General features: G+C 37.2%; 1 protein-coding gene across 5 annotated transcripts in view; it reads left to right on the top strand.

The window, feature by feature from the left end:
• The window catches only part of grid2ipb (glutamate receptor, ionotropic, delta 2 (Grid2) interacting protein, b), an 82911-nt gene that overhangs the window by 51308 nt on the left and 16770 nt on the right, over nt 1-14833 (top strand). For 4 of the 5 annotated variants that reach the window (XM_056469907.1, XM_056469905.1, XM_056469908.1 and 1 more), the window contains 5 exons: nt 1647-1791; nt 4601-4914; nt 9830-10603; nt 13173-13260; nt 14483-14572. In XM_056469907.1, the coding sequence (XP_056325882.1) occupies nt 1647-1791; nt 4601-4914; nt 9830-10603; nt 13173-13260; nt 14483-14572 (1411 nt within the window). The remainder of the gene's footprint in view (nt 1-1646; nt 1792-4600; nt 4915-9829; nt 10604-13172; nt 13261-14482; nt 14573-14833) is intronic. The other variant, XM_056469906.1, reaches the window with a different exon arrangement.

The raw sequence follows: 14833 nt of genomic DNA, 5'->3' as shown, positions 1-14833 counted from the left end.
CAACCCTGCCGTAACTTCAGCCTCTTGACTGATCCCTGAACATTGTTCTTTAGAATCTGCTGATAGTGGGTGGAATCCATGCGACCTTTAACTCTGACAAGGTTTCCAGTACCTGTGCTTGCCACACATCCACACAGCATGATGGAGCTCCCACTATATTTTACAGTAGGGAGCAGGTTCTTCTCTTGGAATATTTTGTTCTTTTTCCGCCATGCAAGGCTCCTATGGCTGTGGCATCTGTTCACAGAATATTTTTTAAAAAACGATTCAGGCTTGTCCAAATGAGCCTTTCCATACCTCAAACACTCTTCTCATTGGCAGAATGCACAAAAGTCTTCTTCTGCATCATCTTCCATTCAGCTGTTCTTTGTGAAGAGTGTGCTGGACTGTGGCCTGATGTACAATGACATTATCAGCAGCAAGATGTTCCTGGAGCTCTTTGGAGGTGGTCTGTGGCTTGTCTGTGACCATTCTAACCATTCTTCGCCTTTGCCTTTCAGATATTTTTCTTGGTCTAGCACATTTTTCCTATACAAGAACTGTTCCTGTGGCCTTCCATTTTCTAACTATATTTCTGTGTAGTATGTAGACTGTGGAGATAGAGACTTTAAACCTTTTTTGCATCCTTCTCCTAATTCATGTTGATGAATTATCCTAGTTTTTAGGTTATTAGGAAGTTCTTTGGAGGTTCCCATGTTGCTATTTTCAGACTCACAATAATGAGAAGCACAGCTAGCAATCAGCTATCTTAAATATCCTTTTTCATTATTTTTTTGCACCTCTGGAATGATTGTTAAGGTTCACTGAGTCACTCAAATCAATTTTGTGTTGTAATCAATCAGCATTAAGTGACTACAGGTTTTGATACCCACACAAAACAGAGGGTGCCCAAACTTTTGTATAGCCTATTCTTCAGTTTGAATTTAATTTCACACATCTCAATACTGCTACACTACAAATTTCTGTATGAAAAACATGACATTATCTAGCTTTCTTTAGAAACCGAATGGCATTTCACTGCGATCTTCTCTTATGAAGAAAGAGCACATTATTATGCAGCCACAGAGGGGTGCCCAAATTATTGCATACTACTATATATTGGATTTGCCAATGTTTCTTTATGGCACTGAAACCTAAAGATATTTCGACGTGTCACACACTTCCCTACTGTATACTGTAGTATGTGAAAAACAAGTAAGAATTAGCATTGGTCTTCAGCAAAAGAAAGCGCTCTGATTGTTTTTTCAGACACAGCTTTAAGTTTCAGTCCTTGAGCAAGTGATGCTCATCTTCCGTTGGCTCATCTGATATTAAATTGCCAATGGCTTGTTTGATACTCAACTGTAGTTGGCTCATCTGATACTCAAATTCCATTGGCTTATTTGATATTAAATTGCCAATGACTCATTTGATTGTCAACTGCCATTGGCTCATTTGATACTCCACTGCCATTGGCTCATCTGACATGGAAATTCCATTTGCTCATCTGATACTCAACGGCCATTGGCTCATCTAATACTCAATTGCAATTGGCTTGGCTGACACTCAACTGTATATCAAGAGTAGGGGCTTACTGATAGGTCAATTCATTCCACTGTCATCACTGCTGTTATGAAATCATGCCTAATTCACACCCCAACCTATAGATGACAGGAGTTTACACAGAGCTTGGAAACGTGTATCCTGTGAAGAGCAGCCAGTCTCTCCAGAGTCACTCGTCACCCAGGGCTGCCGGCATGGGCCTCGCTGAGAGCAATACATACACTCAGGCTTTCACACACAGCACCGCAGGTACTCTCAGCTCACTCTGACAATCAGCACACAGAAACAGGACGTGCAGCTATTATTATAATGACAGATATCACCATTATGGCTGTGCAGGACCATTTGACACTAAATGTGCTTGCTTATTAGATCACTTAAGATTTTACTCAGGGGTTTTCAAACTGGGGAGCCACAATGGGCCATTAGAAGTAATGCTGCACAATGGCAATATATTGCATTAATTCAGGCAAACTGTATGTGTTTAAACCAGAAACTGATTCTTTAAGAGAAGAGAAAGTATTTGTATTTATCATTCAGTGTATACTGATGTGAGAAAAGTGAAGTGAGTAAATGTTAATTTATTATTTTAAAGTTCAGAGAATGTGACTTCAAAATGCTTTTATCATTTAAGGCTTTTATTTGCAGAAAGTGTTTGAAATATTTGTTGTTTGTATGTTTATACTGTGTGTAACAAATGTATATATGCATGTTTTCAATTATTTAAACTTGGAATATCTCTCCATAATTTTCTGCAAATAAATGCCCTTAATGAGCATCCAATAATTTTATTCTGATTAACACTAGTTTATCAAATAAAATTTAAAACCTAAAAAAAAAAATGACCTTGTATAATGCCAAACTTGAAATGGTAATTAATATGATAAGACTATTAAAAACAGCACATAGACTTGTAAACAACATTAAAAACATGATTATTTTGAATACAGGGGGTCTTAATGAGATTAATTAAATGTTGTATGCATAATTTCTTGGCATTATGACTAATTTCCTCTACTTTCTAAAAAGTAGTTGGTAAGAATTAAACATAATTAGATTATTTGACATTAGTTTTATATTCGACAATATAAGCCTTCACATTAGCATAAATTCAGCTATATTTTGCATGCAGTTAAATGCATGGAACCTGCGAGCTGGACGGCATAGTGTCCCATGCTGGCAGAGTTCGGGCTGTCACATCTGGGGAAGTGGAAAAAGTGCTCTCTCTGAGGAGCCTGTCCCCCCACCGGGGAGAGAGCAAGCTCCCTCTTCTCCAGATAGCCCGCCTCAGGAGCGCTTCGCGGTCTGTTTTACTGGACTTAGCGGCACCCAGGGGTGGGGATCACTGGTTGTCTGCGAGGTGCTCGATGCTGCCGCTTGGCCGTAGGCGCAGATGGGGCGGGGTAGCTCTCGTAGACCAGCGCTCTTGGCGACAAGCAGTAGATGTGGATGGTTCGACAGGGGGGAGCGGTCTTACATCCCCGCCGATAGATAACTCCCATCGTATCTGACTGCACAGTCGTGAATTCCTGGGTGAAACCAGCCTGGGATATGGGGAAGTCAAGAAAGCGAACTTTGTTGACTCCGTGCATATCTTTGCCAGGTTTTAGACCGAGGTGGCGCTCCTGGACCACTAATGTGGCCATCGTCCTTCCCAGGCTACACGCAGCGGACTTGAGGTCCGTGGAGCTCAGTCAGTTGCAGTGCGGGGTTTGTAACAAGCCTGGGTCGGACCCACCCTCGTGTAGCTGGGCCAGTGCATGCGCATGGACCCTAGCGTGCAGGGTGGAGGCAGCCTGGCCCGCGGCTGTGTGGGCTCTGGCTCTGGGGAGGCAGAAACCCGACACGATTTGGACAGGAGACGAGGCAGACTCCAGCAGAAAGAGGCACCATGCGGGCGCGCAGTGGCGCGCTCAATGTGGGAAATCGATGGCTGCTCCACATAAAGGGTGGTGAGGCAGAGGCGCACGCAGATCAGGCAGAGAAAGGTGCCCTCCAAAACTGCGTGATCACACTCTGGACCGGGAGACCGCTCTCGTTCACTCGAAATCGCTGTAGATCAGCAGGAGGAACCCTCATCGACTCTCTCAGAAGTCTGTGAAATCTCTGAAGCGAAAAAGATGCCTCACCTTGTTCTCGCTGTGCTTATATTTGTTTAATTGATTACAACAAGCATCAGCTGCGCAAGCTGACGCTGCCAACTCATTGGCATTTTATTGGCCCGTTTACATTGTCTTTCAGACAATTGGCTTTCTGAACTAAATCCCCATAAGTGGATTAAATCCACTATAGCATTGAAGTTCCCCATCCGAAGGGGAATACATGTTTTCCCCATGTTCGAGTGGGTTTCCCAGTTTCCTCCCACCATCCAAAGACATACACCATAAGTAAATTGGTTACTCCAAAACAGCATCTTAAGACAACAATTTGCCAGATATTTCTCAGCACGTTTACATGCAGGGGAGTTCTTGAGACCTACCTGAGCTCAAACTCCCCTCTCGCCCTTCAAACATGAGGGAGCCCTGGGCTCGAGGATATTCTGAGCTCAGGGCTCTCTCCCGGCACACCATATTATCAATCATCAGCTAAGTGTGAACTGTTGAAAAAACACTAATTTAAATATTAGTTTAGCAGAAATGGATTTGAATGCAATTATTATGCAAGGGAAAATATGCTCCTTTTTTCCTTTAGCTGTTAATTTCCTCACTTATAGGTCATCCAAGATGTATATAACTGTTTTTTTCTTCAGTTGATTGTTTAAAAAGATTTCTAACAGAACTGAAGTATTATTAATAGATTAAATCCATTGCCTACTATCACTTTGAGAATAAAAAAAAAAAACATTCAGGGAAAACTAAATTAGTAACTGTGGCTACTGTAAGTTCAACACCAAGATAAAAGGAGGGCCTTGGCAAAAAAGTTTGAAAACCCCAACAATAAATGATTAGCATGTTATAGTTTTTTGGTTTGTTAAGTTAGAAACGATTTAGAACATTTAATAATATATCTCGTTGAATTTCTGCTGTAAACAATCCTCTGGACTGAATTAATTTTGCAGGGAACCGTAAGCCAGGCCTCTCGCTTACATGGACTGATTCCTTTCCCGGGCCTCAGTTTGAGACTTACCAGCAGACTGTTGCTTCTCCAGACAGTGTGGACTCTAATCCCTATGTCAGTTTGGACAGCCCCCTTGCCTCTCCTCTGCCTTCTGATGAACTCAGTCCTCTGCCCCAGCGCAGAAAACTTTTCACCTTCTCACGTCCACCTCGCAGCCGAGACACAGACAAGTTCCTGGATGCCCTGAGCGAGCAGTTAGGCCACAGAGTTAATATTGTGGATGACTTCAAAGGCGGAGAGAATGACTATGAGGAGGTGTGTGCATTTTATTTAATCGTTTTCTCCAAACATATGTTTTGTTTTGTTTTGTTTTATTTTATTTTATTCTGTTTTATTTTATTTTATTTTATTTAAGGCAAGTTGAAGGCAAACTTATTAGCCCTTCTTTGAATTTTTTTTATTCTTTGTCAAATACCTCCCTAGTGATGTTTAACAGAGCAAGGACATGTTCATATTTCCTGTATTTTTAAGTCTTATATACAGTGCTCACTCAGCATATATAAAAGCACCCCTCACAAATCTATCTTTTATACAGTATACAGTATTATATTTGTGCATATACATTAGATTAGTCAGTACTGAAGCCAAATCTGGAGCTTATCTAACAAAATAACTTACGATAACGGTCAAAAAACGAGTACACCCAAATTTATATGTTATAGAAAAATATTAAATACAAATTTAAAAAGAGGAAACATCAAGAAAAGCAAAAAAAAAAAAAATGTAAAAAGTGTTGTTGAAATTTTGTAGGTTGTAATTTTTTGCGATATTTAGCTTGAATTGAATTGTTTGGTGATAAAAATATTATTTTAATAAATAGATTAATTAAACTGATACGTTTAAAAAAACATATGCCTATATATGCAGTGCATCTGGAAAGTATTCATAGCACTTTTTTTCACATTTTTTTTTATGTTACAGCCTTATTCCAATGGATTAAATTCATTTATTTCCTCAAAATTCTCCACACAATACCCCATAATGACAATGTGAAAAAAGATTTATTAAAATTGTTGCAAATTTATTAAAAATAAAAAACCTGAAAAATCACATCTACATAAGTATTTACAGCCTTTGCACAATACTACATTGATGCACCTTTGGCAGCAATTACAGCCTCAAGTCTTTTTGAATATGATGCCACAAGCTTGGCACACCTGTCTTTGGGAATTTTTGCCCATTCCTCTTTGCAGTAGCTCTCAAGCTCTATCAGGTTGGATGGGATGCGATGGTGTACAGCCATTTTCAGATCTCTCCAGAGATGTTCAATAGGATTTAGATCTGGGCTCCGGCTGGGCCACTCAAGGACATTCGCTGAGTTGTTGTCAGTCCATTGATATTTTGGCGGTGTGCTTTGGGTCCTTGTCTTGCTGAAAGATGAAGCGTGGCCCCAGTCTGAGATCAAGAGCACTCTGAAGCAGGTTTTCATTCAGGATGTCTCTGTACATTTCTGCATTCATCTTTCCCTCTATCCTAATTAGTCTTCCAGTTCCTGCTGCTGAAAAAACATCCCCACAGCATGATGCTGCCACCACCATGCTTCACTGTAATAATAATAATACATTTTATTTTGTACTTTTCCTACATACATGCAACTCAAAGCGCTTCACAAACAACAAACAAGCATTAAAATTACCCAAATAAAATGTAAAGATAAATAAAGCAAAATAAATAACAAATATATACGCTGATAAAAGCATACATGTACACGCATATATGCATATATCCACACAATCACACACTAAATAGTCCTCACATATGCATGCACACTCCGTACATGCATACATACATACACCTACACAATATACAGTACATAAAATGCATACATTTCACAAACTGTTGTATTCATACGCAATTTTAAAAAAGGTGCGTCTTAACACGCTTTTTTAAAAACATTAATGCTGGGGAATTCTTTCACTTCATTTGGGAGACAATTCCAAATTTTTGGAGCATAGTGACTAAAAGAAGTGCCGCCAGATCGCATCAGGTTTACAGAGTGAAATTCTAAAAGTCCAGCGCTAGAAGAGCGTAGCAAATGGTTTGTATTATATTTTGATAAGCAGTCAGAAATGTTAGAAGGTGTCATGTTGTGTAGTGCCTTATAAACTAATAAAAGAATCTTAAAATCTATCCTTTGGTGCACAGGTAACCAGTGTAATTCTATTGATGCTGGTGTGATATGTTCTTGTTTCTTCAATTTCATTAAAACTCTGACTGCTGCATTTTGTATCAGTTGCAACTTCCTTATAGAACCCTTAGGTAAACCAGTATAAATAGCATTGTAGTAATCAAACAGAGAGAAAATAAAAGCATGAATTAATTTCTTAGCATCATTAAAAGATAGGAAAGAACGAATTCTAGCAATATTTCTCAAGTGATAAAAACATGTTTTTGTAACTTGATTAATATGAGATTTAAAATTAAGATCACAATCACCCAACACCCAGGTTCTTTCATTCTTTTTGGATGGTAAACCTAAAGAACACAATTTTGCTTCAATCCTCTCTCGCTTAGTTTTTTTGCCCACAATAAGAATTTCAGTTTTATCTTTATTTAACTTTTAAAAAATTGCAGTCATCCACTGTAACAATATTGGACATGCAGTTGTACAATTTTTTTTATTGCAGCAGTGTCTGTGGGCTCAACAGAAATGTATAATTGTATGTCATCAGCATAAAGATGATAATTCATGCCATATTTCTGAATTATACTCCCCAAGGGAAGTATATATAACAAAAATATACTTGGGCCTAGGATAGATCCTTGAGGAACACCATATAATATATTATGTTCTTGTGATGCATATTAATCTATATTAACTAAAAATGTCCTTTCTGTAACATATGTATTAAACCAATTTAAAACTTTCCCAGAGAGACCTACAAGTTTTTCCAGTCTGTTTATCAAAATGCAATGATCAAACGTGTCGAATGCTGCACTTAAATCCAGAAGAATTAAAACTGATGCATTACCTTTATCTATATGTAATCGCATATCATTTATTACTTTCAGTACAGCTGTTTCTGTACTATGACCTTTTCTAAAACTTGACTGATATTTTTCCCACATTCTATGCTCATCTAAAAATTGATTAAGCTGTAGCAATACAACTTTTTCTAAAATCTTACTAAAAATGGAACATTAGAAATTGGTCTATAATTATTCAAAACAGTGGAATCCAGATTTGGTTTCTTTAAAAGTGGCTTTACCACAGCTTTTTAAAAAGCATTTGGAAAAATTCCTGTCATTAATTAAGTATTTAATATGTCAAAGACAGTCAATCAAGCAATTTGAAACCTTTTAAAAAAATTCTGTTGGGATAGGGTCAAGACAGCTAGAAGACTTTAACTGAGATATGATTTGTATAAGATTTTCTTTACTAATGATTCTAAACATTTCCATTTTATTTTGTGGATAACTTCCAAATTCATCCACAAAAAATTTGATCAATCAGTACAATATCGGTTCTAATCTGTGTTATTTTGCTATTAAAAAACGTACCAAAATCCTCACACATAATTGCAGAAGGCTGGTCAAAATAATTAGCAGGTTTATTGTTTAAAAGACAATCCATGGTAGAGAAGAGTTTTCTAGGATTACTACTGTTTTCATTAATGATCTTTGAACAAAAAGATTGCCTTTCCACATGAATAGTTTTATTATATTCGTATATACTAGACAGCAAAATCTTGTGATGTAACGTTAATTTAGTTTTCCTCGACATTTCCTCTTCAACTGACATTATGATCATTTTTCCATGGCATTTTCTTTAACCCTAACCTTTTTTCTTTTTCTTTTCAGGAGCCACAATATCAAGAGTTGATTTTATTAACGCGTTTAATATATCAACTTGATCGTGTACATTCATCTCAGCCCGCAAATATAAAGGCGCTTGTTGAATCTCATTAATAAAGGTTTCCGACGTTGATTCATTAATAAACCGCTTTCTAATTATTTTTTCTTTAGGCTGAAGTGTAATAGTAATTTGACAATTAAAATATAAGCGAATGTGATCTGAGATTGCTAGATCAATTATTTCATTTATGTTAACATTAATACCATGTGAAATTATAAGATCAAGCGTATGCTTTTTATTGTGCGTAGGACCATTTATGTGTTGCTTAAGACTAAAAGAACATAAAATATCTAAAAACTCTGCTGCTTTGCAAAAAAGTTTTTTATCAACATGAAAGTTAAAATCACCCACAATTAATATTTTATCATATCTAGTAACACACAAAGTTAAAAATTCAGAGAACTCGGAAATAAAACCATGGTTTTGTTTAGGAGGTTGATATATTATAACAACAAGACACTTACTTTCTATTATTTCTATTGCCAGATATTCGAAAGTTAGAAATTCATCAAGAATAACCTCTTTACAAGACAGTGACTGCATAAATGTAGCGGCTATCCCGCCACCCTTCTTTCCACAACGAACCTTTTGCTTCAAAAGAGATATAGAGCCATTCTGATCAAGCCTTGTCTCTGTGAGGAACATTTTTTTCTAATAAAATATCATGCTCCAAAAATATTTTGGCTGCAATTCATCTTACATTCAAAAGTGCCATTTTTAATTGTCCTTCATTTTGCAAAGAAGGTTTAGTATTATTTAAATAATTACTTGCTATTGGTACCAAGTACGGTTTTCTCCGTATATATACTTTTCTCTCTGTATATATATTGCCTAAATTCACTGAGAAATGGATATAAATTATTCATGTTCAAAACTGGGTGTACTCAATTATGCTGAGCACTGTATTATTTCTTATTTATTTTAGTTTAACTGAAATACATTCAGTTTTAAAATATTTTAACCAATTTACAGTCACCAATTTACTGTTATCCAGTGACTTGCCTATTTAACCTAACCTGCCTGGTTAACCTAACCTAGTTAAGCCTTTAAATTGCACTTAAACCTGAATACTGGTATCTTTAGAAAAATATATTTACTTTCATCAAGTAAAAGACGAAAGAAAAGATTTATTATTCATGAATTATTAAAACTAATAAGTTCAAAAATGTGTTCATAAAGTCTTCTGTCAGTTAAGTGCCACTTGGTAAATATTTGAAAAAGAATTCAAATTTCACAGGAGGGCTAATTTTTTAACTGTACATGTATGTGCCATTGTGTTTATTCATGCCTTGGTGGTCTTTATGACACTGACAGATGAGTTTCCAGGATGAACAGGAAGTGAACATGCTGCCTCACGAGTTAAGCAGTGCCAGCAGTGAAGACCACAGCAGCAGTGACGACTCCACCTCAGTGTCCTACTCCTCTGGCTCTGACCACATCCCTCCTCCACCACAGAGTCCTCCACCTCCACCACCTCCCCTTCAGTTCACAGACTCACCCTCGCCCCTTCCCATCACCCCAGAGCACCTGCCCCAACCTCCTCCAGCCTTCCAGCACCATCCCATCATAGCCCCACCACCACCTCCACCTCGCCCCTTCCTTGCCAACCGCCCCTCGCTGCACAAGGTTCTGCCCACCAGGGAGGAGCTCAGGGCTCAGCACAGCCATCCCCGACGCTCTTCACCCCAGCCGAGCAGTCAACCTATTCTCCAGTTACACCAACCGAAGGCTCATCCCATCCTACAGTCATCCCCACACACCTCCCCTCAACCCCCACATACAAGTGCACAACACACTCGCCTCCAACACCCGAGCCAATCCATCTATCAGAGCCAGCAGACTACTGTTCCCAGAACCTCCCCCAGCTTGACCAAACAAAAAAGCCTCCATTCCCAACCTTCTCAACAAAGCTTTGAAGGCACACTGTCCAGCAAGGTTCCCCCTCCTCCCCCACCTCCTCTTCCCCCACCTTGTGATCCTCCACCTTTACCCAAACCCAGTCCGAAAGCCTCTGACAACAACCACATGAGCGTGAAGAGACTGCGCTGGGAGCAGGTGGAGAACTCTGAAGGAACTATCTGGGGACAGGTTGGTGGTTTTATATAATAGCCATAGTGTGCATAGCAACTCAATGTTTAAGTTCTGTTCCCACCAAGGTCTGCTCTGTTTACATAAAGGTCTCTTCACACCAAGAATGATAAATAGTATAACTACAGGTTATGTGTTGTAGTTATTGAACGAACAAGATTGCACTGTAAGCATAGCTTAAATGTCTAATCCTGTGCAGTGTCATTGGTTGCATTTAGAGCTCAAAGTATATTTTAGCCATCTACAGTCCAGTCTATGATGGTCTGTTCACTGTCTTTGTGTATTATATGTAATATGTATTATTAGAAGTGTGCGTTGTTGGTCAGAGTACATTAGCGCAGATACAAACTGACCACTAGGTCAGTTACACAATTAGGTCACAATTAGTCACAATTAAATCACAATTAGGCTCGTCATCAATAAAACACAAGATGCTTATAAATGTTTAGCAAAAGCTACACTTTGCTATTTATTATTAAACATATATACACATGCTGCTTTCCTCACTGCATATCTTCACTGCGTTCACCTGAGATGATGTTTACACATGAAGTTTGCCACACCTGTGCGCTTCATGGTTCGTTCACAAAACATGTCAGGTCAAAAACCACATGATCTGTGCAGCGTGACTAGTCAATTGAAAAGCATAACGGCAAAGCATTAAAGTCGACCAGTGGACTAGTCTGTGCAACCCCTAGGAGAGAGTATGTTTTTTTTAGCAGTACTAGATCCAACCACCAGGGGTTTATCAAAATATGTTGGCCTTTTCAGAACATGAGAGTAAAGACTATAGAATTATACAGACAGTTTGTTCGTGTTACTTTAATTAGTTTCAGCACGGCAGCCACAGCAAAGTAATTCTAATGATAGATATTGCCAATCTTATAGCAACACTTTTCTTTGGGGCAAGAGTCTGTGCAGATTTGCTTATGGCAAGCTCCATTGATGGTGACAGCTGTGTGCCTGTGCTGAGTTTGACAGGAAATGACACCTTATCACATCGTAGTAGTGATGGGAGAAACAAAGCTTTGAACAACCAAACCAATTGCCTTGCAAAATGAATAAGTGAAGCATTCAAAACACCCCCTGTTGATCAAAATCATGTAAATGCAACAAATACTCAGGCAATTACATTGACATTGAGATGATGTTTTTTTATAATGGGCTTTTTCCAATGCTGCAAACATTAAATTGAAAGTTTACACTCACCTATTGTCTAATACATTTCAACAAAAAGTGTCCGCATAACATGCTTATTCTTATTCATTTTCAAGGCGTATATTGTTTTTTCTATTAAGGGCTCTGCTAAACAGGATAGCAAGAGACTATTAACTAATGTTATTCCGTTTTTGCTTTACAAATGTCTCATTAAACATCTACAAACAAGTAAAACTGATTTTGAATGATCCTGCATGATTCATGAGGATTTTATGGTATTACACAGATCTCCCCCAAATTAAAAAGTGCCCCTTTACTGAAATAACATTCATTCATTCATTTTCTTTTCAGCTTAGTCCCTTTATTATTCCAGGGTCGCCACAGTGGAATGAACGGCCAACTTATCCAGCACGTTTTATGCAGCCGATACCCTTCCAGCCGCAACCCATCTCCAGGAAACATCCACACACACATTCACACTCATACACTACGGACAATTTAGCCAATTTAGCCCAATTCACCTGTACCACATGTGTTTGGACTGTAGGGGAAATAGGAGCACCCGGAGGAAACCCACACGAACGCATGGAGAACATGCAAACTCCACACAGAAACGCCAACTGACCCAGCCGAGGCTCGAACCAGTGACCTTCTTGCTATGAGGCGACAGCACTACCTACTGCGCCACTGCGTCGCCTGAAATAACAAGATCTTGCCAATTTTATATACACTCAACATCACTCATTTGGAATGGGATTTGTAAAGGTTTTAAAGCTTTATAAAACAATGCTTTGAATACTATGTCCCATCTTCTGAAACTGCCATAAACCCATTGTGCATGTGTAGTCACTGGTAATAAGCAGAGAAAACCCATGGGGAGAACATACAAACTTCACACAGAAGTGCCAACTGAACCAGCCAGGACTCGAACCAGCAACCTTTTTGCTGTAAGCCGACTGAGCTAACCACTGAGCTGCCATGTTGCCCATGGAAATAACATGTTTTAAACATAATTAGTGCCTAAGCAAGAACAATAATCAGATGGTTGATAGGTTTTTGCTGAATATGTATTTTAATTGCTAGTTCAGCAAGTTTTAGGATTTCAGGATTTCCTCATTCATTTAGATAGTGGCTGCTGAGTTAACAGACTTTCCTTAAAGGCACTCTAAAGAGAGGTATCATTGAAGCCAAGTGGCCAAAACTAACCTCTTCAAAAGGCCTTTTGAAAGGATTTTGGAACGGTACAACTAACTCCCTAATTATACTAACTGATTTATTAAACTTTCTTCTTCTGTTATGATTTAAACAGGCCTGTAGATTTATTGTTAGTTGTTGATGTCGGTTTGAGCAGTGCTTAAGTACAGGTCATTTGGAAATCTATTACTGAGATAGAGATTTTTTTTGTTGTTAGCTTGGAGATGATCCAGACTATCATAAACTCAGTGACATGGTCAAGTACTTGGATCTGGATTTGTACTTTGGCACACAGCGGAATTCCAGTGAGTTCTTTTTCATCATAGCATGTTCAGTGTGATATTGCATGTGCATCTCATTATCTCCGTTCATATGGTGTTGTGATAAAAGTCTTTTAAATACCCCTTTTTCAGTTTTTCAGCACTTTTGCACTGATTGTCTGCAGATCATCAACCAGAATCAAATGAACCTATGAAATCCTTTAAAATGTCACTTTACACCAATCAAAAAAACACACAACGATTTTTAATGTGCCTGTAGTTTCTTAGGAAAGTAAATATTTAATCATTAAATAACATAATTTTACTTACTAATTATTATATTTGTTTAATATTACTTAATAATAATGAATGTTTTTTTAAATAATTTTCTAATGCTCAGTAATAATAACTACTTTCTATTCTAATGTATTCAATGTTATTAAGATGTATTTCTGTAGCAGCAGTTTTCAGCATCATTACTCTAGTTCTTCAGAAATCATTCTGACATGTTGATTTGATATCTTTCAAATATTTGTTACTATCAAAAATGCTGAAAGGATTTTCAGAAAATTCAAAATAATAGCATTTACTTGAAATCTAATAATAATAATAATAATAATAAATCAATTAAATTATTATTTCATTAAAATGTACATTCAAATCACATTCTACATTTTTTAGCAAAAAATAATATAATATAATATAATATGATATAATATAATATAATATAATATAATATAATATAATGTAATATAATATAATATAATATAATATAATATAATATAATATAATATAATATAATATAATGTAATATAATATAATATAATATAATATAATGTAATGTAATATAATATAATATAATGTAATGTAATGTAATGTAATGTAATGTAATATAATATAATATAATATAATATAATATAATATAATATAATATAATATAATATCCAGCCACATAATAGGAAAAAATGTGTACAAAATTTATATGGGTGCAACATTTTTTTAAGGAGATTATAACAATCTCACAAGTGTTATTGTTGCTGTCTTCATTCATATGTGCTATCTATTTTGTCATTTTGCAAAATTACCTTGTCTATTTTTGTACTTTTCAGCTCATCTCTCATGGGGATCTATGTCTGTCTCAGATCCCATCATTCTCATCCAGTTATTGGCATCTCACAGCTTCTTTTCAGCCTCATAACCCTCCATTTATTGTCTACACTTCTGGTGCGAGCAGAACTCATCCTTACACTGTTATTAAATGTGTCAGTCTCTCTTCCAGAGCCCACCTTCCTGCCCGAGAACTTTAAAAAGAAAGACGTGGTTGAGATTCTCTCCCATAAAAAGGCCTACAATGCCTGTGAGTATGTGCAGGCTTGTGTTGGAGTGCAGTCATCAGACTGAACTCTGGCTTGAGTCAGGTTTGATGTCTTGTCTTGTGACGTCGATGTGTAGGAGGAGGTTAAAGAGGTATTTGCTGCTGTAGCGACTCAAGGTTATTTTAGTAAATGAAAACTAAGACTAAAAATATTGGGTAATTAGTTTTATCCTTAACTCAAATAAAATGAAAACAAATCACAATAAATAGAAACTAGATTAAACTACCAACTGAATTTTGATT

The sequence above is a fragment of the Danio aesculapii genome, chromosome 12 (genome assembly GCF_903798145.1).
Source record: "Danio aesculapii chromosome 12, fDanAes4.1, whole genome shotgun sequence".
NCBI classification, from domain to species: Eukaryota; Metazoa; Chordata; class Actinopteri; order Cypriniformes; family Danionidae; genus Danio; species Danio aesculapii.
The sequence above is the reverse complement of the archived record's forward strand: the minus strand, read 5'-3'. Positions and strand labels throughout refer to the sequence as shown.